The sequence below is a fragment of the Pan paniscus genome, chromosome 13, assembly GCF_029289425.2.
Source record: "Pan paniscus chromosome 13, NHGRI_mPanPan1-v2.0_pri, whole genome shotgun sequence".
Taxonomy (NCBI): Eukaryota; Metazoa; Chordata; class Mammalia; order Primates; family Hominidae; genus Pan; species Pan paniscus.
The window spans coordinates 63,881,275-63,905,957 of NC_073262.2; the positions used below are offsets into that span (position 1 = coordinate 63,881,275).

The 24,683-nt window shown below is 35.5% G+C and overlaps 1 protein-coding gene across 2 annotated transcripts in view; it reads left to right on the plus strand.

The window, feature by feature from the left end:
* The window catches only part of TANK (TRAF family member associated NFKB activator), a 75,841-nt gene that overhangs the window by 33,582 nt on the left and 17,576 nt on the right, over window positions 1-24,683 (plus strand). For both annotated transcript variants that reach the window (XM_055108672.2, XM_008974418.5), the window contains 2 exons: window positions 9,568-9,676; window positions 10,757-10,875. In XM_055108672.2, coding sequence (XP_054964647.1) covers window positions 9,568-9,676; window positions 10,757-10,875 — 228 coding nt within the window. The remainder of the gene's footprint in view (window positions 1-9,567; window positions 9,677-10,756; window positions 10,876-24,683) is intronic.

Consider the following 24,683-nt stretch of genomic DNA (forward strand, 5'->3'; position numbering starts at 1 on the left):
GAGGAATAATTAGCAGTCCTTGCCACATCTTTTGGCTGACTACGCCAAAATTGCCTGGAGAGTTTCAAGTATCACAAGACTCCATAATATGGAATTAAATATTTAATCAGTTTATTACTCATACCAAGTTACTTGTCATCAATTTCTGCCACTGTTCCATGAGAGAAATTTCTATTGCTTCTTTGACCATCTTTCCAAGAGTAGAATCAGTAATAAAATAATTAAAACATCTGAAAATGTTAAAACTGATAGCAATTTACAAGTCAGATTACCATAATCGTAAATGATTAGGTTATAGAAAACCTGCAGCTGGCCTCTCCTGCTTGTCCCAAGATTCTTTGTATTATGTAATTAGAAAATAGAAATCTCTTTGTTGAGAAGAGAAATTTGAAATGGAATTTTTCTCTTCTTGCCCCCTCTTGATTAAAAGAGAAAAACTGACAAAGTCTTACATAGAAGGGAAGCATTCTCCTTAATTCTAAAATTATTCAGATGCTATGATGTATTGACTCCTTTTTCTTTGTACCGAGAAGAAAAGTGAAGGATACATAATATTTAAAACCATGCAATTTGCTAAGCAAAGAGTCTTATTGACTTGCCAGTAAGGCTGAAGAGAAGGCCTAAAATAAGAGTAAATTTGACTGTGCCTTGTCTTTTTATCATAAGTTACAGATCTTCTCTAATGTTTTTCTGACAATAAATGTTAAGCGATAAGGACCGTTTTGTTGTCAGATTGCTTTACTCAAGAGCTAGTCTTGACCCATGTGAAATGTAAACCTTTAGCCTAAGGCTTATGCTACCTCTAAAAGCTTGTAAAACATATTTTAAAGGATTGCAAACGGCATAAAATACCTTTATTGTAGGTACTATGTTAAAAAAAATCCTTCATTTTCACATAAAATGTAAATGGCCTCATTATTGTTTACCACTCTATTTTTTATGTTTTTTTTTCCCCAACAACATATATACTCTATCCAAAGTGTTGATGGGGTAAAGCAGTTCATTCTGGTTTTTTTTCCTAATGAAGCTACTGGTATTAGAATAAAAGTGCTCCAGGTAGTTTCTGATCAAAGCTTTATTTCTTTGTTGTACATTGTCAGTACTTTGCCAGTAGATTCATTTTCCACGTTATCAGAATGGAAGATATTTGTATCCTTTCTTCCAAGGTTTTACTTCCAGAAATATGTCGTGTTAAAACTTTTAGTCAGGTATGTAGGATATATGTTCAAGGAGATTGGTTAATAAAGAATTAATGATATTCATTCAAAAATATATTGAGCAGCTACTATGTATCCGGAACTGCACTAAGTACTAAATCTACAATGATAAGCAAACAGACATGCTTGCTTCCTGCTTCATGGAATGGTGGCACAGTCTAGTAAAGCAGAGACTAATCAAACAATCTCACAAATATAGCTTGAAACTCTGATCAAAGTATCAAGAAGAAAGGTAAATTGCTATTAGAATGTCTGTTGGGGACTTGACCTAATCCAGCAGGTCAGAGAAGATTATCATTATATAATGATTTTTGAAAGGGCAGGTTTGGAGGGCTTTTTAAGTTCAAGGACCTGCATTATAAAACCCATTGGCCTAAAAGAACTTAAAGTATAAGGGAAATAGTGCAATGAGAAGAGTCAGGGGCTCTTAGTAGGGACTTGGAGACCATATTAAGGACTTTCGGTTCTTTATTCTAGGAGCGTAAGGAGCCATTTAAGGTTTTTTGGGGGACAAGGGTGAGGCGTAGGGAAAAAGTATGGAGTAATATGATTACATGTGCATTTTGCAAAGAACACAGTGGCTACTAGAGAATAGGCTATTGCAGCAGTCCATTAAGGATGTGGTAATAGATTTAAGAGATATTAATAGTTGAGATTAAACTTGATACTTGGGGCCAGGCGCAGTGGCTCATACCTGTAATACTAGCACTTTTTTTAGGAGGCCCAGGCAGGCAGATCACTTGAGGTCAGGAGTTCAAGACCAGCCTGGCCAACATGGTGAAACCCTGTCTGTACACAAAAATTAGCCAGGCGTGATGGCGGGCACCTGTAATCCCAGCTATTCAGGAGCCTGAGGCAGGAGAATCACTTGAACCCAGGAGGTGGAGGTTGCAGTGAGCCTAGATCACGCCGCTGCACTCCAGTGAGCAAGACAGAGCTCCGAAAGAGCAAGACTCCATCTCAAAAAGATAAATAAAATTGATACTTGGTAATGGATTGGCTGTACAACAAATAGATGTCAAAGATGGTTACAGCTTTCTGTATAGATAAGAGCACCATATACTGAGAAAAGGAATACTAGCAAAGAACCAGACTTTTGGCGGGGTAGAGAGGAGAGATGAGAGGGAGTGGTAATTGGGGGAAATCATCAGTTTTGAATATTCTAAGTGCTTCCCCAGGAACAGTTGGCCACATAGATCTATAGCTTAGAAGAGAGATCTAAGCTAGAAGAAAAATTTGAGCTACTGGCATGGATGAGATTACCTAGGAAGAGAATATATAGCAAGAGAGGGCCTCAGGTGAGCTAGAGGTACTAATACGATGTGGCATAGTGGTTAGTTAGGGGCTTGGGCTTTGTATTCAGGCAAGCCTAGATTCAAATCTTAGCTCTACTATCTACTGGGAAATCTTAATAATTAAGATTAAAATTGATACTTGGGGGCCAGGCGCGGTGGCTCACATCTGTAATCCCAGCACTATGGCAGGCCGAGGCAGGCGGATCACTTGAGGTCAGGAGTTCAAAACCAGCCTGGCCAACATGGTGAAATCTTGTCTCTTCTAAAAATAAAAAAATTAGCCAGGTGTGATGCGGGAGCGCTTGTAATCCCAGCTACTCAGGAGACTGAGGCAGGAGAATCACTTGAACCTGGGAGGTGGAAGTTGCAGTGAGCCTAGGCAGATTATTTTGTACCTCTTTAAGACTCAGTTTCCTCATCTGTAAAATGTGGGAAATAGTCTCCTGGGAAGGTTGGTTTAAGGATTAAATGAGATAAAGAAAATAAAACTGATTTTGGTACATAGTATTAAATGAAATTATCACATGATGATAATGTGTTGCTGAGTTGAAAAATTTGGTTGCGGAATAGTTCTCATTTGTAAAAAAGTGTGATACATATACACACATGTATACAGGAGTTCTGAAAGGGTATATACCAAAATGTCAATAGCAGTTACCCTTGAGGAAAAATGGAAGGCAAAGTAAGGGATGATACTGCCATGTTTTACTTTGTACATATCTGTACGTACTTGTACATTATTTTTGTTCTGTTGGTGGTAGTGGTCATTTTGTTATTTGAATTTTTCAACAAATGTGCGATTTTTATAACTCTTTATAGCCATTAATCTTTAATCATTTAGTCCATTTTGTCTCTTTGTAAACTTCGAACAATCAGGTGTTGGTTTTTTGTTTTGTTTTCTTTGCTTGACAGAATGTTTTTGATTCAATGGAGATACCATACTGATTTCTCATGAAGAAACACCTGAATCCTAGGTTACAACGAACTAGAAAAATGACTGAGAGATCTGGCTTCGGTGATAACCAGAGCTTTTGTTCATAAACATGTGCTACATGCTCTGTGTCTTAGTCCATTTGCACTCTATAACAAAATACCTTATACAAGGTAATTTGTAAATAATAGAAATTTATTTCTCACAGTTTTAGAGGCTGAGAAGTCCAAGATCGAGGCTCCAGCAGGCTTGGTGTCTGGTGAAGGCCCAGTCTCTGTTTCCAAGATGGCACCTCATTGCTGCATCATCTAGTGGAGATGAACACTGTGTTCTCATATGGCAGAAAGGATGGAGGGCAAAAAGGACTGAACTCTGTGTGAAGCCCCTTTTATAAAGGCCTTAATCTTATTCATGTGGGAGCAGCCCTTATAACTTAATACCTCCTAAAAGGCCCCACTTCTTAATACCATCACAATGGGGATTAAGTTTCAACATGAATTTTGGTGGGGACACACATTCAGATCATAGCATTTCACCCCTGGCTCCCCCAGATTTATATCCTGCACACATACAAAATATATGAGATACATGCACGTGATACACATTTATTCCATCCCAAAAGCCCCCAAAAGACTTACCTTGTTCCAGCATCAACTTTAAAATCTAAAGTTTCATCTTAACACTATCTAAGTCAGATACGGAGATGAGACTCAAAGTACAATTCATCCAGAGACAAATTCCTCTTCAGCTGTGAGCCTATGAAATTATACAGTTATATGCTTCCAAAAGACAATAGTGGGACAAACATAGGATAGACATTCCCACTCCAAAATGGAGCAACAGGAAAGAACAAAGGGCTAATAGGTTCTAACCAAATCCAAACACCTCAGATAAACAACAAAAAACTCAGTAGGGCAAACATTAAACCCTGAAGCTTGAGTGTAGTCTTTTACTCCCATTTCTCATTTTCTGGACACACTGGGGTGGAAGTTGGGCCCCCAAGGCTCCAGGCAACCCTACTTCATCACATTGCTGGCTGCATTTCTTGTGTGTTGGAGTTGCATGCCTTTGGGTCTCCCAGCCTGGAGTTGCACCCTGGTGGCTCTACTGGTCTGGGGTCTTGGGATGGCCCTGCCTGGGCAACTCCACTAGGAATTGCCCTGATGGTGACTCTCTGCATTGGCCTCACTCCCACGGCTTTGGATATTATTTAGATACCTTGCTCATTGTTAAAAACAGGAACTAATATTTCCAATGAGCATATCGCGAGACAAATACTTTATATATTCTGTGTCTTTCAATCCTTCAGGTAAGTATAATTTTCATTTACAGAGGAAGAAACCAAAGGCTCAAAGAGGCAAGTAAATTAATCAGGACCGAAACACAGGATTGTAAAATAAGAATAGTTTGTCATAGTTTACCATTTGGCATGCTGAGAAATTGGTGGCAGCACTGTCACCTAAAAGTAGATAATTAGATTGGAAATCTGATCTGTCAAATTGCAGATCTTCTAGATAAATCTTGGTACTGGAGGGTGGGAACATACAGGGCTTATAACCTAGTAGGCAGAAAATGGTTGAAGAAAGACTTGTGTAAGCCAGGATCTCTGGGTTGCTGATCCTATTTGATCTCATACTATTTAAAGAAAACTCAAAATTGAAGTTGATTCTTAGCTTACCAAAATTTCAAGATGTATTTTAATTAGATTGTGTCTAATTAGTTTCTATCTAAAGTGCTATGTATTAGGATAATTAATATTTAATTATCTTCCTTCATGAACTGTAGAGCTTCCTATGGAGAGCATTTGTGGTAGCCACGCAAATCCTTTAGTAAATCTTTCATTCTCTTTATTAACCTTGGAATAATTTGAAAGGTTTTTAAATTGGGACTATTTCATTTTTTTTTCAATCCACTCAACATTTATTAAATTCCTTAATAAATCATTGGAGGAAAGCAGTGATATTTTTGAGAATATTGCAATTAATTATTGAGGATGAGAAGAAATGTTTGACTTAGGATATTATAGATAACTTAAGGGCACTTAAACTGTTTTTCCCCTATGTAAGAAATAAGTGCCTTGGAAAATACAAAAAAAAAAAATGTTCAATACCAGCAATAGGAAACAATTCAATTTATGGAACTCTATTTTAATATTTATGATACTCATGAAAATTTAAACATCTATCTACAGAAAATTATAGGAAATATGCTGCCTTAGTTTTGAAGAGGAAATATTGAAATTTTGCCTGGATAAAAGGGCAATTTTTAAAATAAACTTTTTGCTTTGCTTATCATAATCCAGAGTATGGGCAACCATTTTTGATAAATTTAGGACGTGTGCTATATTTGATCACCAGTGTTTTAAGTTTTACTTTTGAACACTAAGAAAGAATACAAAGTTAACCTTATGGGCCAGGCATGGTGGCTCATGCCTGTAATCCCAGCACTTTGGGAGGCCAAGGTGGGAGGATCACTTGAGCCCAGGAGTTTGAGACCAGCCTGGGCAGCATAGTAAGACCCTGTCTCCATACAAATAACATAATAATAAAATAAAAAACAAAGTACCTTATAGCACAAGTACCTAAGTACCTGTTTACCTCTTTAGATGCTGGTAGACCACTTGTTTTGCTAGTCTTTGAAATTGGAAGGAGTGTCAAATACACAGAAGCCAGAGTCATCTTGGCCAGATGGTGTTTGATACAGATGGATGGTTAGTTGTCATGCAGATCTCCTAGTTGGTAACTTGTTGCTGCCATCTGACTCAAAGAATCATTCACACACACTGGCTGTCAAAAGCATCTTCTCTTCTGTCTGTTTTAGCTGTCATGTCTGTGCTCTGTACAGAAGTGTTGACAAGACATTGCTGTTGTACATTTTCAATGTGGTTGTTAGTGAGTTTTCTGTTTCGTGGGGTCTTTGATAGTGCTAGAATGTACTTGCTTTGTAATTGTATTTTAAAAAAATACTATGAGTATGCAACAATAATCTGACCTTGTAAAAGGACTTTTCTGGTTTTAAGTTTAGGCAGATATGTTCTGTGAACAAAAGCATTTAATCAAATGAAAAAAAAAGACTAGTTTCATTTACTTTCCAAATAGCAAATAAACCAAGTTCTACTGGTTATTTCCCAGTTTGATGTAATGTTTCCTTTTGGACTTTCCCTCTCATAGTCTGTGGTCAAAATCTTTATACTTTTTTCTGAATATGCATTTTCTGAAATTACTACCTTTTTTCTAATGGTATAAGCTTCCCTTTTTAAAAAAAAAGAATCTTCAAACATTACCTATCTTTTGCATCCATTTTCTCAAACTTAGTTTCCCTTTGTCGTATTTACCTACTGACCTTGTTTCTGTTTTTAGTGTTTCCCTTAGAGAAATATAAGCAAAAGCATTCCTCCATTCCTTCAGATCATTTCTAAAAGCATATCTGTTCCTCTGATTTTTTTTTTAAGTGAAAGCAAGTTTATTAAGAAAGTAAAGGAATAAAAGAATGGCTACTCCAGAGGCAGAGCAGCAGCATGGGATGCTCAACTCTGATATTTCTTTAACAAGTTAATTAGTTTGTTTATTCAACTAATATTTACTGAGCATCCTAATATGTGCCAGGCACTCTGTAATACTCTGGAGATATCAGGAGGAAATACTCTCTACCCTTGAGGAGTTCAGTCTAGAGGGAAATCAGACATTAGACAATTAGACTAGAATATTATAACTGCTAAATACAAGTATGTGAAAAGTGTAGGAGGAAAACATGGACTCTTGCTGTTCTGTTTCCCTTACTATACTTTCAGAGTGTTGGTTTTTAAAATTATTGTAGACTTTGCTCGACCTTTATAATACTTTATTAAGTAGCTTAAGAAGTAGTTAAAACTTCAATTTGAAATAGCCATTGATCCATTAATTTTTCTTAGCTATTGAATACATTTTCAGGATTATTTATTTATTGTAATATCTTATATGCAGATGTGCTAAAGTATGTTTTTTAAGCCAGAGAATAGAAGATAAAAATTAACTGGCAGAAGCTTTCTGAGTTGGTTTCAAAAGAAAATATATGGTTTCTTCATTAAGGTGGGAAAAAAAGACAGAGAGACTTGAATAACATAGGCATTTATTCTGCGCCTATCTCTAACTTGCTAAGTTTTTTGGACTGGTTACTTAATCTCTGGACAGTATAATGTATATACCTATCAAAATAAAGTGAAAAAATAGGTACTTATTGATTGATGTTTGTGAAGAACTTTGAGTTCTTGGAGAAAGCTTTAATTAGCGCAGAAATATATAGAGAAGACTGTAACTTGTTTGCTGATTCTTCAGCCCTGGTGGTGCTCTGTAGCCCAAGTAAATCTAAGGTATTTAGAATTTGCTGTAGATTTTTGGATCCTTCATTCAGTCAGCTTACCACACTGTTTCTAGGGGGTTGGGTGTGAATTTATACAGGAATAAGATGTCTTATCCTGGGAAGCCAGGCCCTAGACTAGACTTGGGTATCAGTGATCAGTTCTGAGACGTATTCATTGGACATGCACTTCAGGTAGACCCACATGATTCATTCTTCTGTTCACAATAATAAAATGTAATTGGAATCCGTATTTCCTTTTTAAATTTTTCAGTGAACATATACTGAACATCTCCTATGTATAAGTTACTTAATCCATATGAATTCTGTGGGGAATGTGAAACTATGTAAGACTGCCTTTAGGCAATATGCAAAGACAATGTACCACATGGGTTGCTTATCAGCTTTGTCAGTTATTCATATTTGGAGTGTATTACTTATAAAAGTTTACCTTTTATTTGGGAAAATGTAGTATTTAGCTCTAATTTCTTTTTTTTTTTTTTTTTTTTTGAGACAGAGTCTGGATCTGTTGCCCAGGCTGGAGTGCAGTGGTGTGATCTTGGCTCACTGCAAGCTCCGCCTCCCGGGTTCACATCATTCTCCTGCCTCAGCCTCCCAAGTAGCTGGGACTACAGGTGCCTGCCACCACGCCTGGCTAATTTTTTGTATTTTTAGTGGAGATGGGGTTTCACTGTGTTAACCAGGATGGTCTCAATCTCCTGACCTCGTGATCCACCTACCTCAGCCTCCCAAGCTTTAATTTCTTAAGCTAATTTATATTTGCTAATCTATGAACAGCTATGTAATTTATTAAAATTTTTAAGTTTATTGGTCTCTGAAAATAATAGAGCTTCACTAATTTTGAACTTTAAGAATCAGTTTAAAGTGAAATATCTAGTATCTACTGAAGATCATTCTGAGATTATTAGAACTTCATTTTCATTTTATATTTCAAGGAATTTGCAACTTAGTCATTATTTATTTATCCCTCCAGGGATAGAAATTGGTTAAAAAAAGAGTTCTCTGTTATTGTTTGGTGATACGCTTTTAAGACTGTACTGATTTGGTAATTGTGATACAACAGTTTCAAATTTGCTTGAATGTTTGCAGCATCTGTATTCCTCAGTACAAACTTGTGTCTTTTTTCATTGCTTTATTCTCACAGTCACTGCAATAACATAGCAAAATGAATGGATTAACAATATAAGGGAAACTGGCATTTAAGACACCAAAGGTCAACTATATTCTCTTAATTTCTTAAAACTTAGTGGAGAAGTTTCTGGTCAGTATAATTTTATAATTTGCATTTGTCCCTTTGATTTGTATCAACACTTCCTTAGTGTTTGTGTACTCTAAAAATAAATTTAGAAGTGTGTTTATTTGAAAGACACAAAATCTTAATTTTTTAAGTTAGTATGTATTTTTAAAGAATCACTTTAATATAGCATCTGTTGTATCATTTGTGCTTTTTTTTTTCCATTAAGAAATAAATGCTAAATTACAGTTTTGATCCTTACTGAAGGATCAGGAAATCATAGATTGAATCCTTGACTGAAATGTCTTTAAATAAGTTAATCTTTAAAACTTCTACGGTGCTTTAAGTGTCTTAAATCACTGATGTTTGTAACAATTACAAGTACATTCCTGGAGCCAGTTTGTATCTCATAAATCACAATACCTGCAAAATGACAATGTGGGCAACTCATATCTATTTATATTATCAATGGATGGTAAATATATGTTCATGTCTATCAGTGAATATCAGGCTAACTGGTTTTTATGTCAGCAGACTGAGAACTATGAGCAGAGAATACGTGAACAACAGGAACAGCTGTCACTTCAACAGACTATTATTGACAAGCTAAAATCTCAGTTACTTCTTGTGAATTCCACTCAAGGTATGTTCATGTTAATTTTTTATGTATTTCTAGAACCTCTTGGTGAAAAGAAGGGTGTAAGTTGAGTTTTTCTATTTTATTCCTTCGTTGTTTCTCAATAGTTTTGATATTATAACTGTGGTACAGTTATATGTTATGTTTATTTAAATGAACACTTGCAGGATATGGGAAAGTGGACTTTCACATATACTATACTATATGGTAGAATTCTAAGTTTATAAAACTTCCTAAAAAGCAATTTGCCAGTAAATAGCAGCAAAAGCTTTTGAAAACATCTATGCCTTTTGAACCAAAAACTCAAGTCCTAAGACTATATCATAAGAAAATATTTGTTCAGGTACTCAAAAATATATATGCGAGGATGTGTATCACAGTATAATGTCTAATCATGGAAAGCTAGAAATAAATATTCAGTAGTTACACTGATCTATATGAATAGCTATGTAGCCAAGAAAAGTGATGATAATAGGTATTAACTTGTAAGAATATGTTGACGATATATAGCAAAATGAACAAAGCAGGATACATAAATAAGTGTTATTTTTCATTTATGCAGAAAAAGGTGATTCTTGTGTGAATTTATATGTATAGGAAAAGAAGAATTCTGATAGAATATATAAACCAAAATATTAACTGGAATAATTCACAGGTGATAAAAATTTGGGTAGCATTTACTTTTTATTCTTTTTGGCTGTCTGCATTTTCTAATTTTCCCATAATAAGCATGGAGTCATAATACAAATAATTGTCTTAAATAAGAAACGCATACCTGAAAATGTGAATATAAAAGTTGAATTGTTGCTGACAGATGCAAAGAGCATATTTCTAGTTTTCTAAATTCTGCATATTTTACATACTGCTGGCTTTTGGAGAGCAGGGGTTTTGTGTGTTTGTTTAGTGGGAAGGAAAAAATATAAATGGACAACTTGTCAAAGTAACTATTACCTAAAGAATTTTCTAAAACTCCTACCTTAAAATGTATTCTCTTTATGGTTTTGAGTTTGTATTATTTTTTGCTTTTTCAGGTGGTACCAAAAATAAGGGTTTTCTGCTAATGTCCAAGAGGTTTTTGTCTTGCAGATAACAATTATGGCTGTGTTCCTCTGCTTGAAGACAGTGAAACAAGAAAGAATAATTTGACTGTTGATCAGCCACAAGATAAAGTGATTTCAGGAATAGCAAGAGAAAAACTACCAAAGGTAGACATTGCTTCTGCAGAAAGCAGCATTTAAATGCTGATGCGTGACATAGCTTCCTCATTTTATTTTTCTGAAGTGATCTACTGCTGGAATTCCAAACAGAAGTTCCATATATACAAATATGTGGCTTAAATATTTCTAAATAGAAGAACTATTTTCAAGTAAAATAAAGGCTGAGGTTTTGTATTTCCTACTGACCGTTTTTCTACATCACAAGCATTTCAACAAAGAAAAGATTTAACAAAGAAATAGGGCTGGGCACAGTGACTCACTCCTGTAATTCAAACACTTTGGGAGGCCAAGGAGGGAGGATCACTTGAGCTCAGCAGTTTGAGACCAGCCTGGGCAACATAGGGGGATCCCTATCTCTATAAAAAATGAAAAAATTAGCCACGCAGAATGGCACACGCCTGCAGTCCCAGTTACTCAGTAGGAGGATTGTTTGGGCCTAAGAAGTCAAGGCTGCTGCAGTGACCCATGATCATGACACTGCATTCCAGTTTGGGTAACAGAGTGAGACCCTATCTCTAAATAAATAAATAAATGAATTAATGAATGAATGCCACATACATATGTACATATATGTGTGTGTGTGGTGTGTGTGTGTATATATATAAACAATGAAATAAAAGATTAAAATCAGGTAAATAATAAGACACAGATTAGATAATAGCTTTCTAGCTTTTTCTTCAATTGTCTGTGCTTAGTTTAAAAGAAAAATACACCCAACTAGCTTAAGCAAGACTCTATTGAAGTAATACAGAAAGAAATAGTACATATCTGCAAGGAGACATATACAAGGACGTTCATGCCATGGGTTAGAAACAACCTAAATATCCACCAATAATAGAATAGTCCATCTTTAGAAACTCTTTATAAAAATTAAAATATACTAAATATATATTAATTTGCCTAAATTTCAATAGCAATGTTGAGTAAAGATGGAAATTACAAAATGATAAAATGGGAATACTTTATGTAGTTTGTTGTTGTTGTTGGTTTGGTTTTGTTTTGTTTTTGGATTTTTTTTGGAAATGAAGTCTTGCTCTGTCACCCAGGCTGGAGTGCAGTGGTGCAATCTCTGCTCACTGCAACCTCCACCTCCTGGGTTCAAGCAATTCTACAGGCGCATGCTGCCATGCCTGGCTAATTAGGATACTTTATGTAGTTTTTAAAACATAACATTAATGTTTGTGAAAACACAAATATGTAATAAAAGTATAAAAACCTGTACAGGAAGGGCACACATCTTCTTTAGAAAAACGATCACCTCTAGAATTGGGGAGAAAAGAGACTGTGATATCTGAGAAAGGAATAATGAGGGCTTCAGCAGTTATATCTGCAGCTTTTTTTTTTTAATAGAAGAGAGCCAAGCAAGTATGCAAAATGTTAACACTTGTTAACTCAGTAGTATATGTATGTATATTATATTTTTCTCCATGTTTTCATAAGTCATTGAAATTTTATAAGTTTGAAAAGGATATTTTTAATGAGATGAGTTGGCTTTTAGTGGGACGATACATATTTTGAATAAAATACGAACTCCTAGCAAATAAGGTTTCTTAACATCAACAAGAACAATTAAATCAAGAGTGCTATATTTATTTCTTTCCTTCTAAATAAAGTAGGAGATTTTCACTTTGTTAGGGTTATTCAGTTACTGATTGCATAACTAAGACTGTCTTACTATTTAACATCAAATCTGAGAAATCCAATTTTGAGAGCTTTTTTCTATAAATAAAAATTTTAGAATAAGAAGTTCTCTTGGTACCCCTTAGTACATATATTTTTATTTTAAACCATTCTTTGAGTCATTCAGTTTTCTTCACCCCCATTCGAATTTTCATTTATCTAAAAATGCTGATAAACACAGAAACCATGGCAATGAAATATACTAGGTTTATTTTGCAAAAGAGGAAATTGAGAAACAATGATTCTGACTTTTTGGAATGCAATTTTTTTACTAGGCCTATTGTAGTACATTATAAAATTGTTGAATTACTATACTGACATAAAGTTAGTGCTCAAATAAACAATATTTCTAATCTTCCTCTTTCAATGTCTTCCAAATGCCATTACTTAACTGCAAATTTAATAATAATTTATAGCATTCCTTTGAAAGTAATAGAATATCTCCAGTTTAAAGTATGTAGAAGGTAGTTTTGAAAATAAAACCTTGGTTAGAACAAAAGGGATGATGTGAAAAGTTCTAAGATATAGTAATAGTTTTGTTTTTTTAAATTTGGATAATTTGTTATTTATGCAAGTTTTAGAGTTTATTTTCAGTCAATAAGTATCAAAAGCAGACCTTCAATGGAAATCTTTTTAAAAATTATATTTGTTTAAATTCTGTAAGCTAAGTATTTTATCTGTGAAATATATATTTGGATACCTGGGATGAAATTAAGTTTAAGTAACAGAAATCATTTCAGAGATAGCCTGTGTGCAAAGAATGAATAATATTACATCAATTATAACTATATTTTTGGGCAGACGGTAAGAGGAAAAGCTCCAAGTAAGGAATAAACCTAACTTCAGTGAGTTCTCTTAATTATCTTTACTAATAGGGGAAAGGTTTATGTTTTAGCCACATTTTTATACTTTGAATAGCTCATCAACTCAATTTTCTTTGTAACCATTTAATAAAAATAAAAATTAACTGTCTTGCAGTTCAGCTTTCTCTTTTTTTATGTATCTCTAGCCAAAGTGCTAATGAGCACTAAACGTATAAGGGATTAAAGAAAAGAGAAAATATATTGTAAAAGAATGGATAAATTAGATTTATTGAATATTTGAGAGTTGGCTGTGTGCTTAGTGTAAAAAATTAGGCCTATGTTAGAAAAAATACTGGCCCATCAAGCAATGGAAATTAAAATATGTTCCATTGGCCTATGTGTTGATCTATACTTAGTGAGTTATAATTCACCTTTAGCTAATACAGGTGAAACCTTTCCTAAAGAACTCTGAATATATGGTTATATTCAAGCTTCTTCCACAATGAAAAAAATCCATGTCTGTTGCAGTTTTTTAAAAGTATGCACCCACATGGATGAGAACTGGAAGGCATTATAGAGAAATGGTTAAGGTGATGGTATGATTCTTTTTTATTCTATTTTTAATATACTTTAATGGTCTTCTGCAAAACTAACCTATTTCTAGAAATCACATTCCCAGTCAATTGGCCTAGCTTCTATAATGAATTAGTAAGTTAATAGAAATGCTTTGAACCAGTAACAGAAGGAAGCCACTACGAGCCACCCACAGTGCTTTCCTCCTTCTGTTTGGTGGGTGGTTTGAGGATTTGTTTTCTTTAGACTATTTGTTTTGTTTAGGATTTTGTTTTGTCAGGATGTTTGAGAAGGGAAAGACTTGTGGACATTTTGGCAAATAGCCACTCTGGCTGCCTTGGAAAAAAGAGACACAAAGTAGAGGCAAGAGGGATAGTTGAAGGGGAAAGAGGCCCTTTTAGAAAATTTTACTTAAGAAACTTGAAATTTATAGTTCAGTCTCTATTCATGTTATTGCTACACAAAAAGAATGCAAAAATCCTTTGACTTCTAAAGGGACAGAAAGAGGTAAAGACAAAGCCTCTATCATTAGATGACCCTTAGTACTCTGCTTGAGACAGTAGGGAAGGAAATACTCAGTTTAATGGAAAACCTTAGTTTTGTCTTTTGTACACCACAGTAATTTGCACAGTCTTTTGCATTATCTATCATATTATTCCAGACTTACCCCAAAACTTAGGGCTTAGAACAACAAATTTACCTGAGTTTCTATGGGTCAGAAATTCACCCAGTGACTTACCTGGGTGGCCCTGACTCAGGGTCTCTTATGTTGAAGTCAGGATGTGGACAAGGACTGCAGTCATCCGAAGGCTTAACTGGTTGGAGGATCCACTTCCAAGATGAGTCACTCACATGACTGTTGGCAGGAGGCCTTTCCATATGAGCCTCTCTGCACAAACTGATAGCTAACTTCACTCAAAGTAAGGGATCTGAGAGAGAGAAAGGTGCCCTCTGTGACGTAGTCTCAAAGTCACATTCCTTCACTTCCACTTAATTTTGTTCATTAGAAGCAAGTCACTAAGTAGTGGGGCAAGAAATTAAGCTGCACCCCTTGAAGGGAAAAGTATCAAAGTTTCATAGATATATTTTAAAAGCAACACAGGTATTGTAGATTGTGGTGTACAGAAGAGGATGTGAAAGATCAAGAGACAAGGGGGCTGATACTTAATTTACCTTATGACAAATATTGATGAAACGTAAGGGAACTTAATATTCACTTAATAGTGAATTAAATTCCTGAATTATGTGATTATTAATCCTAAAGGGAAAAAATATCATAGCCTGTCATCTTAAGAACAATTTCAAAAATTCTAATATGAATATACTTTCCAGAGGAGAATAATAGCAATGCTTAGAGAACTAAGAAATTGTTGCATATTACTAATTCTTTTTTATAATGTTAAAAACTGAAAATGCAGATAGGAAATCAGATAACAAAAATGCACACAATTATTCTTGACAAAGACTATTCATCTCTTGTTTACAGAACACCATTTTCAGACATAGTAACTTATGTCCATGTTAGCAGTTACTATTTAAATAACAAGTTTTGTATTTGTGTAACAAATATAAAGGCATTCTATAAAAATACAAAACTATAAATTGTCAGTTTAATTCACTTTTTTAAAAACCAGGATGGTAATGTACTGTGTCACTTATATAATCTCAGAAATGAGATTTTTATAATTTGCTTCTGGGAAATAGTTTGGTTGCCAAACTAAATACTATCTTGAGTGTCTAGGTTTTGACAGAAATTGTTTGCCCTCATCTTTCTATGCTACTTTTTGTTCCTGTGGAGAATTATACAAAATTCTCCGGTGGTTTGATGCAAGAAAATATGTAGAAAGCAATAATATAGAAGACAAAAAATTTGGTGATATTGGTAAATTATTTTTCTTCATTTATCCAGTAATTCTGAATTCATGATGTATACTTAACACTGCCAACCACTGGAGAGCAAAGAGATGTTGTCCCTGTCTTCTGGCTTAAAGTCTTGATTTAATAGTTAACATTATTGAATGTTGAAAAGTTATTTCAGATTCTAGGATCCAAAATATGAAGTGAACATGGTATGAGTTCACTAATTAAATAGAGTTTATGTGTTCTCATGTCTATATATTTCTAATTTATTCTTTAAACATGTCTTTATTTTTCATCTGAGTTAATCAAAAACTCAAGTAAATGACGAGTGCAGTTACTGAAAGATGTCAGTTAAACAGTTTGCAGATTTCAAATATAGCTATCATTGTGATTAGATCAGCAGATATGGTGGCTTTGAGGAACAAGAAAGATTTTTTAGGTTTAGAATAGTATAAACAGTGATATAGCTGTGGAGCTGGCAATTGCAAGCAGTAAGATGTGCTGTACCTGACAATTGCAAGTAAATATAGAAGCTCTGACATATTTGAAGAAAGCTGTTGTCTAAAAAGTCGTTTGTCAATCACTTACACAAGAAGTAGTTATTGAACTCCTATTTGCCAAGCCTTGCTAGTCATTAACAGAAATACAAAAAACAAAACACAGCAATAGCAATAGTATTGTAATAGACAACATCTATCCCCTTTAAGGATATAGTCTGGTTGGGGAAATGACAATATGGAGACCTACAGCAATTAGCAAGCATTATAAAATAATGTAAAGTCCTAATTATATAACAAAATGAAACCCCATCTCTACTAAAAATACAAAAATTAGCCGGGCGTGGTGGCAGGCATCTGTAATCCCAGCCACTTGAGAGGCTGAAGCAGGAGAATTGCTTGAACCCGGGAGGTGGAGGTTGCAGTGAGCTGAGATCACGCCACTGCACTCCAGCCTAGGTGACAAGAGTGAAACTCTGTCTAAAAAAAAAAAAAGAAATTCTAACTATAATTTTATGGCACAGATAAAACATATAGGACCTTAATTTAAAAATTAAAATTCTCAGTGAGCTTAAGGTAGGCTTGATCAAGGGCCCAAAGTTTAAGTTCAAATACTGAAAAGAAGACAAGTTCTTACTTGCCTTTATCTTGGTTATGTGTGCATAGATAAGTAAAGTTAAATTTTCTACAAGACTTTGATGGAAAAAGGATAATTTCTAGACAAGAGCCAGAATTATTCTAGGTCACTTGGGAGAGAATATTATGTATGTAAACTGAAAGCTAAAACTGAGGGTTTTGAATGAGCCATTTCATTTACCATAACCATTTTTAGTTGACATAATCATGGCTTCAGAGGAGAAAGTGCTTTCTACCTTTTTCTTAACTTTATTCTATAGACAGTCCTTCAGTGAGCGACATTTACGCATGGTCTGCTCCTTCAATTATGTATAGCAGTTTTGGCAGGCAGTACATGAACTTGAACTCTGTTTTGCTTTCTGATCTTCTGTAGCTAATAAAATCCTAATCTCACAGGTCTAGGTCTTAGATGGCATTCCCATCCTTACACTGTTCATATCTTATATACACTGGACTTCAAGTGCAGTGCCCACTTAGGGATCTTCGTCTGAGTTTTGGGCCCCTGTAGCTTCTCTCAACACTCCAGACACTTTCTGTTGCAAGTCCCTTAATCCACATTTGTTTGTTAAGTTGCTGTATGTTGTCCAGGTACCTGGTTTTATATTCATTGTAAAAGCTTTAAAATGGTTTATAGGTAAATGATAAATATGTTTTTCATCATTTGAACAAAAGCTAAAAATTAGGCCGTTAGTCAACATATTTAGCTACTAAGTGATTTCTATGGAAAAGCCAAATCTCATTTACATCATCTAAACACATAGCACCTCTTCTAAAAGAGGAACTTGAAATAAATGTAATTGCATGTGTTCGTTACTCAACTTTTTACAAATTTGCCCCTGAATTCCTTTAATGTTTAATCTTTCTATCTTTTATCATACAGAAATGGTGATTATGCACACTGTACAATGGCACAGGCCAATGTAGGCTGGGGCTTAGAGAACTGGAGAAAAACGTGTTTGTGTGTAGTACCTCAGGTACTCCTTGCCTTGCAGTCCAAAGCAAATGTACCGCTTCTCCTGGTTTTCTTTCTAGAAACTGCATTATATATACCCTATTTTTATATATAATGCTTCTATATTACTCCTCTTTGGAGACTAGCCTTTTTTATAGACTTTCTGGTAGAATGTTAATTAGAAAGGAAAATAACTATCTTCAACCAATTTATTCATTAAAAGTTCAGTTTTTTCCAAAGAGTCATAATACATAAACTTTTTTTTTTTTTTTTTGAGACAGGGTCTCATTCTGTCACCCATACTGGGGTGCAGTGGCACCATCTCGGCTCACTGCAATCTCCACCTCCCAGGCTCAAGTGAATCTCCTGCCTCAGCCTCCCGAATAGCTGGGATTACATGCACACACCACCACACCTGGCTAATTTTTGTATTTTTAGTAGAGACGGGGTTTCACTATGTTGGCCAGGCTAGTCTCAAATGCCTGACCTGAAATTATCCACCTGCCTCGGCCTCCCATAGTGCTGGGATTACAGGCGTGTGCCACTGTGCCTGGCTGATACACAAACTCTTAAGAAAACAAATATTGATATCCAAAACATTTTAATAATTACATTGAAATTTTCTATTGCAGAAACTGTGTTTCCAATCTAAATTATTAATTAATCCTAACCCTTTCCTGCTCTGGGTTTGTGTTTTTGAATTCAGTACATCATCTTACAGTTTTTGCTTTTGTTAAAATACTGGAAATAATTTTGAGGAAGAAAAGAAAATAAGAAGTGATATGTCACCTTCTAAATTGTCTTTCCTAACTTAGAAGCAAATTCGAATGTCTCTAGTATGGCTTTTCTCTCCTTATTTCCCCTATCATCCCTTTTCTCACACTTCTCTTTATTTAAAACTTGTCTTCAAAGCACACAAAATAGAGTCGATAAGAGTCTATCCAGCCCTGATTTCTCTTGGCCAAGGAATGAAAGGCTGTTCTCTAAACCTTGATAGGTAAGGAATAGCCCCCTGTCCACCTCCATCTTAGTCTGTATTGCTGTAAAGGAATACCTGAGGCTGGGGATTTATAAAGAAAAAAGGTTTATTTGGCTCATGATTTTGATATCTGTAAAAGTTCAAGATTGGACATTGACATCTGGCAAGGGCCACAGGCTGCTTCCACTCATGGCCGAAGGCAAAGAGGAGCCAGCATTGCAAAGATCCCATGATGAGAGAGGAAGCAAGAGAGAGAGGGGAGGTGGCAGACTCTTTTTAACAACCAGTTTTCTCAGGGGCTAAAAGAGTAAGAACTCACTCACCTGCCATCCTTACCCCCACAGCTCCCAGGATTTCTCTATTCATGAGGGATCTGCCCCCATGACCCAGACCCCTCCCATTAGGCCCCACCTCCAACACTGGGGATCAAATTTTAAAATCAGAGTTGGAGGCGACAAGTATCCAAACTATAGCACCCACAAACCATCTAGTTTATCTTATTATTATAACCTGTCATCCTAAAAGTTCTCAAAATCTGGCTGGGCGCAGTGGCTCACGCCTGTAATCTCAACATTTTGGGAGGCCAAGGTGGGTGGATCACTTGAGGTCAGGAGTTTGAGACCAGCCTGGCCAACGTGATGAAACCCTGTCTCTACTAAGAATACAAAAATTAGCCAGGCATGATGGTGGGTGCTTGTAATCCCAGCTACTCTGGAGGCTGAGGCAAGAGAATCGCTTGAACCTAGGAGGTGGAGGTTGCATGAGCCAAGATCACACCACTGCACTCCAGCCTGGGCAAGCGTGAGACTTTGTCTCAAAAAAAAAAAAAAAAAAAGAAAATTTCTCTAAATCTGTTTTGAAGGTTTTTTTTTTTTTTTCAGTGTTATGAAATGCTTCTACATTCAACCTGCTGTGATTTTTTTTTTGGTTGAATTGTATGATGAAAATTCAGCCTCAAATAGATATTGTATTTGAAAAGGGGAAGAGTATTTTAATAGCATTTTTAGCGATTGTGGATAGTCTTTGATACTGCACTAAAATTTGGTAGTGTCTTAAAATGTTAGCTGCAATATGGAATCTGAAAGCGTATCAATGAACTTTTCTGCTACATTAAAAGCTGTTGGTCTATCTTGTACTTTGAGTATGTCTTTTACTAATGTATGATTCTGTAACATCATGAATCAATCATTTGGAAAATATTGGTTCACTAAGTTATGTAGATCTTGCAAATGTTGACCTATTATATAATATTTTAATATCACATTTAACATCATCACTGATTGCATCAGAAAAATCTTTCAAGTATTGGGCATCTGTCAAGCTTACTGTGACAGGTACAGGTCTTCCAAAATTTTAATTTTCACTTGAAAGCTCAGATTTTATCATTGGCAACAAATCTTGTCTGTTGCTTTCCTTAACATGACAGGCTAACTTCATTTGCTTTTGAGAAAATGTCTGAATAACCATAGCTTGTGTGTCAGTCATTCTTTCAAGCAAAAATGGCATTCCATTAGAAAAGTAACCAGTTTACTTGCAACTCAAATAGTTGCACAAGTACTTTCCCCCCAAGACAATAATTGTACTTCAGTATGCAGCAGAAGTCCTTTTGTGTATACTTCCCATTTTGTCACACAAAATATTAAAAATATGTTGAGATCAAGTTTCAATAAAAGTAATCACTTTTACTGCCTTATTAAGGACATTCTTAGTTGAAACTGCCTTTTTTTGCTGGTTTTTTTTTTTTTTTAACTGAGTGTGTGACATTAAAGAATACAGTGACAACAGTTTGATATGGCCTTAGTCATACTCGGGCACCAGCAGTTTTATTCATTGTTTTTGCATCATCAGTCTAAATGCCAACACAGTAAAAAATGCAAATATTAATAATATCTTAATTGTGACAATAGTTGATTTCAATTATGTCAGGCTCTGGGATTTCATTTTATTCTACTTACAAGCTAATAAGTTAGTTACTGTTTCATGGGTGGGTACTGGAGGAAAACAGAAAAGTGAATCAGAGGAAAAGGACTTTATTATTTACAGTAAAGCTAGTAGCCAAGAACATCTTATTTTCATTGGTCCTGCCTAGGAGGTAACACAGACACAGATGATGCTTATACATGCAATGGTTACATTAAAGGAGAGGCATATTGAGCTTGGGGAACCCACCATTTTATAGCAGGCAGTAAGCATGCCTGCTCTTTGTCCAAGAGGGAGACATTACCTAGTCTTTCAAATTTGCTCTGCAAACACAAGCCTAAGAAAAGGCTCCGGTAAAGAACAGTGAGATTCTTGTATTCCTGACATGAACAGCAAAAATGTGCCAGGATGCTCAGGGGCCATGGCAGATTATCTCTCCCAACAGTGGATCCCTTGAAAGGCTCTTGGGACCTTTAAGGATCCTGGACCATATTTTGAGAACCACTGGTTTAACCAGATTATAATTTCCTTTTAGAAAAAAATCATATTGCCTTTTTCTTAGTAAGTTACTTTTCATCCTGCTGAAAAAATGTCATGTTCTAAGAATATTCCAGCATCTCCTCAGGAACCTTTATTTGTACATGGAGGTCCTAGTGCTTCCTCATCAGTTCTTTTCACATACATTGGATAATCAATTGTCTTATATCTTCATACTTTAAATCGTGATGCTTGTAAATTAATCTATATTAAGTCTAGAGCAGACTCTGAATTTTGACTCTAATTTGTTAAAAGATAGTTTGATAGTAGATACCTGCATTTTCTAGTATGTTCCATAAAACCCTAGGACTATGAAGTGCTGCATACTAGGTACTCTGGTAATTTTTAAAGGTGCAAGACTGTATCTGGGATCTGAAATCAATACTAAGAAAACCACTTAGCTTTGTTTAAGTACAGGATCTTCAGCTAACACTCTTCCCAGTATTGTATTTTAACATCCTCTAACTGGATTCTTAGTTCCCTCTAAGATACTGCTAGATTTTGAGGGTAGAGGAGGGGGAAGAGTCACCTAATTTTTCATTTGCACCTATACACTCTGAGCTTCTCTGCTGCTTGGTTAAGCAGTGTCTTGCTATGTTACGAAAGCTGATTTATTTCCTGAAAGATTTTTTTTTCTTTGCCAGTTAGTCATCTTTCTATATACTTATGCTCTAAGCTATATATCTTAGAATCCTAATAAAACTATTGTATAGCAGTTTCCACACATTCTGCATTGTCATTAACCTGTGGTTTTTGTCTCCCTCCCTGATAAGTCCCTTTTGGAAACAAATAATTCTAAGACGAGCATCTTTTATTGTCTCTTTCCTGTTATGTTTGTCAATAGTAGTGTGATTTTTGCATTTAAGCTTAGTTTCCTCTAAGTAATTCCATATTTAATGGATTTACTCATTGTTATTTCTACTCCTAATTTCTCTTGACTATTTAACATTAAAGACAGCATGTTTCCCTCTACATTTTATCTTAATAATATTATAGGGAGCCACTGACTTGTCTGTATTCTCTAGAAGTTACATCTGGACCGTATGTCTGCTAGATGGCCAAATGGCCACAGTGAATCTCCTTGCTTTCCTTCTTGCTTCTACTAATTGAACATTCTATCCTGCTTTCTCTTTTTTACCTGTGCTGCAGCCTGAGACTCCTCACTTCTGTCCTCAGCTCTTGCTTCTCATCTTATCCTGAGCCGTAAGCATAAAGTGATAATTTTTTGATAAAGCTGAATCTAAAACTCTTCTTCCTACTTTTTTTCTTTTTGATAAATGTTCATTCCCCTTTGACATGAAGAATATACTAGGTCTTGGTAGTTTATTTTTTACTAAGTTCTTTCTTGGCCAAAAAAAAAAAAAAAAAGTTGGTGAGGCCCCCAGTTTGAAATTTTACTACTCAGGAAAGGCCTAACCTCAGTTTCTTTAGGGTTTCTCCTGCCCTAAGATTTTTTGATGCTAACAGAAAAGAAGACAAGTTCTTATTTGCCTTTATCTTGGTTATGTGTGCATAGATACGTAAAGTTAAATTTTCTACAAGATGTTAATGGAAAAACGATAATTTCTAGACAAGAGCCACAATTATTCTAGGTCACTTGGGAGAACATTATGTAAACTGAAAGCTAAAACTGAGAGTTTTGAATGAGCCATTTCATTTACCATAACCGTTTTTAGGTGATATAATCATGGCTTCAGAGGAGAAAGTGCTTCCTATCTTTTTCTTACTTTATAGACGGAATGCTGCTGTAAACATTTGTATACAGGTTTCTGTGTGAACATAAATTTTGAAGTGCCCAGGAGTGCATTCATTGGGTCATATAGTACTTACATGTTTGGAGTTTTTTTGTTTATTTTAAGAAACAGACAAAATGTTTTCTAGAGTGGTAAAGGGTATTGGTAGTTTTGTTTTTACAGGCAGTGAACTTGATTAGCTCAGGGTAAGTGTCACTCCTATGGAGAGGGGCAGCTCCAATCTCCATTCAATCCTTAGAGCTTTAGCTGCAAAGCTTTTAGCCTCGCCCAACCTGGGGACTGCCAGAGACTTGGGCTGAATTTAAACTCGGAATTTAAGGTTCTCAAATTCTCTAGGGCTCCTTTCCTTCACTCTCTGGTGACCATGGTTATGGTCTCATTCTCCTTCTTGGTTCTTCCAGCCAGAATGTTAGTGGGCTTTGTTACTGGAATTTCAGCCACTACTGTGCCTCTACTGCAGTGTGGCCATCATCAGGACAAAACCATAGAAAACTGGGAATGCACTCTAAGCCAATTACTTACTACACATTTTTTACTCTCCTCCAATATATGCAAAGTTCGGTCTTCAATGTTTTCAGGTAGTTGGTTTGTGTGTGCATGTGTGTGTGTGTGTGTGTGTGTGTGTGTGTGTGTGTGTGTTGTCCAAAGTTTGTAACTGTTATTTGCAGAAGAATGGTTTGTTAGGTGCTCACTCCTCCACAATGGAATCTGAGCTCCTAAAGTCTAGTTTTTTGTTTTTTTTCTGGCTGAGTATGGTCAGGATATGGTCCAAAATCACCCAACATATAAAGAACCCAGAAAATATGACCCAGTTATAAGAGAACAGACATCAACCCTAAGATGATTCAGACACTGAAATTATCAGACAAGGACTTTATCAGCTGCTATAACTATACCCAGTCTTTTATTAAAAGATAGCTGGGGAGGCAGGAAGGGAGTTAAGCTTTCCAGAGAGGATAGAATTAACCAGTAGGGTACTCCACCCATTGTCATGCTTTGTCAAATGCTTAACTTCTATGCCAAGTTTGAGAAATACTATGAAATTTTGTCAAAGAAAATACTGCCAAATTGCCTATGTTAACAAGTGACTCGTTTGGCAAAACTTGAGTAAATCTATCTTAAGTTATTTTTGGATGTACATTTCTATTTGTACGATACATCCTTGAGAACGCAGCAAAAAAAAGGCTATACCAAAGGTTTCCCCTCCCACCCTGGGCAATATTTAAGCATCAAAACATGGCCTGTAACTGCTTCTCAGTGATAAATATATTTTTTATTGTATGACAGGAAGATTTTAGAATCTTAAAATTAGTTTGCCTTGGTGCAATATGTAAATGTAACCATTCTTTATCTCCAACCCTATGCTGGATAACTGTACCACTTAGCTTCTCCAGCAGCCAAGCATTATGGCTAAGTAGTTAAAGCTACTGGGGCAAAAAGGCTTGTGTTCCAATCACAGCTACTCCGCCTGCCAAACTATACACAAATTATTTGATCTCTTCAAAGCAAATTTAAAAATCATAATTAAATACGTAATTCAGAAGATTTTGTGGCTTGCCAGGTGCAGTGGCGTGCACCTGTAGTCCCAGCTACTTCGGAGGCTGC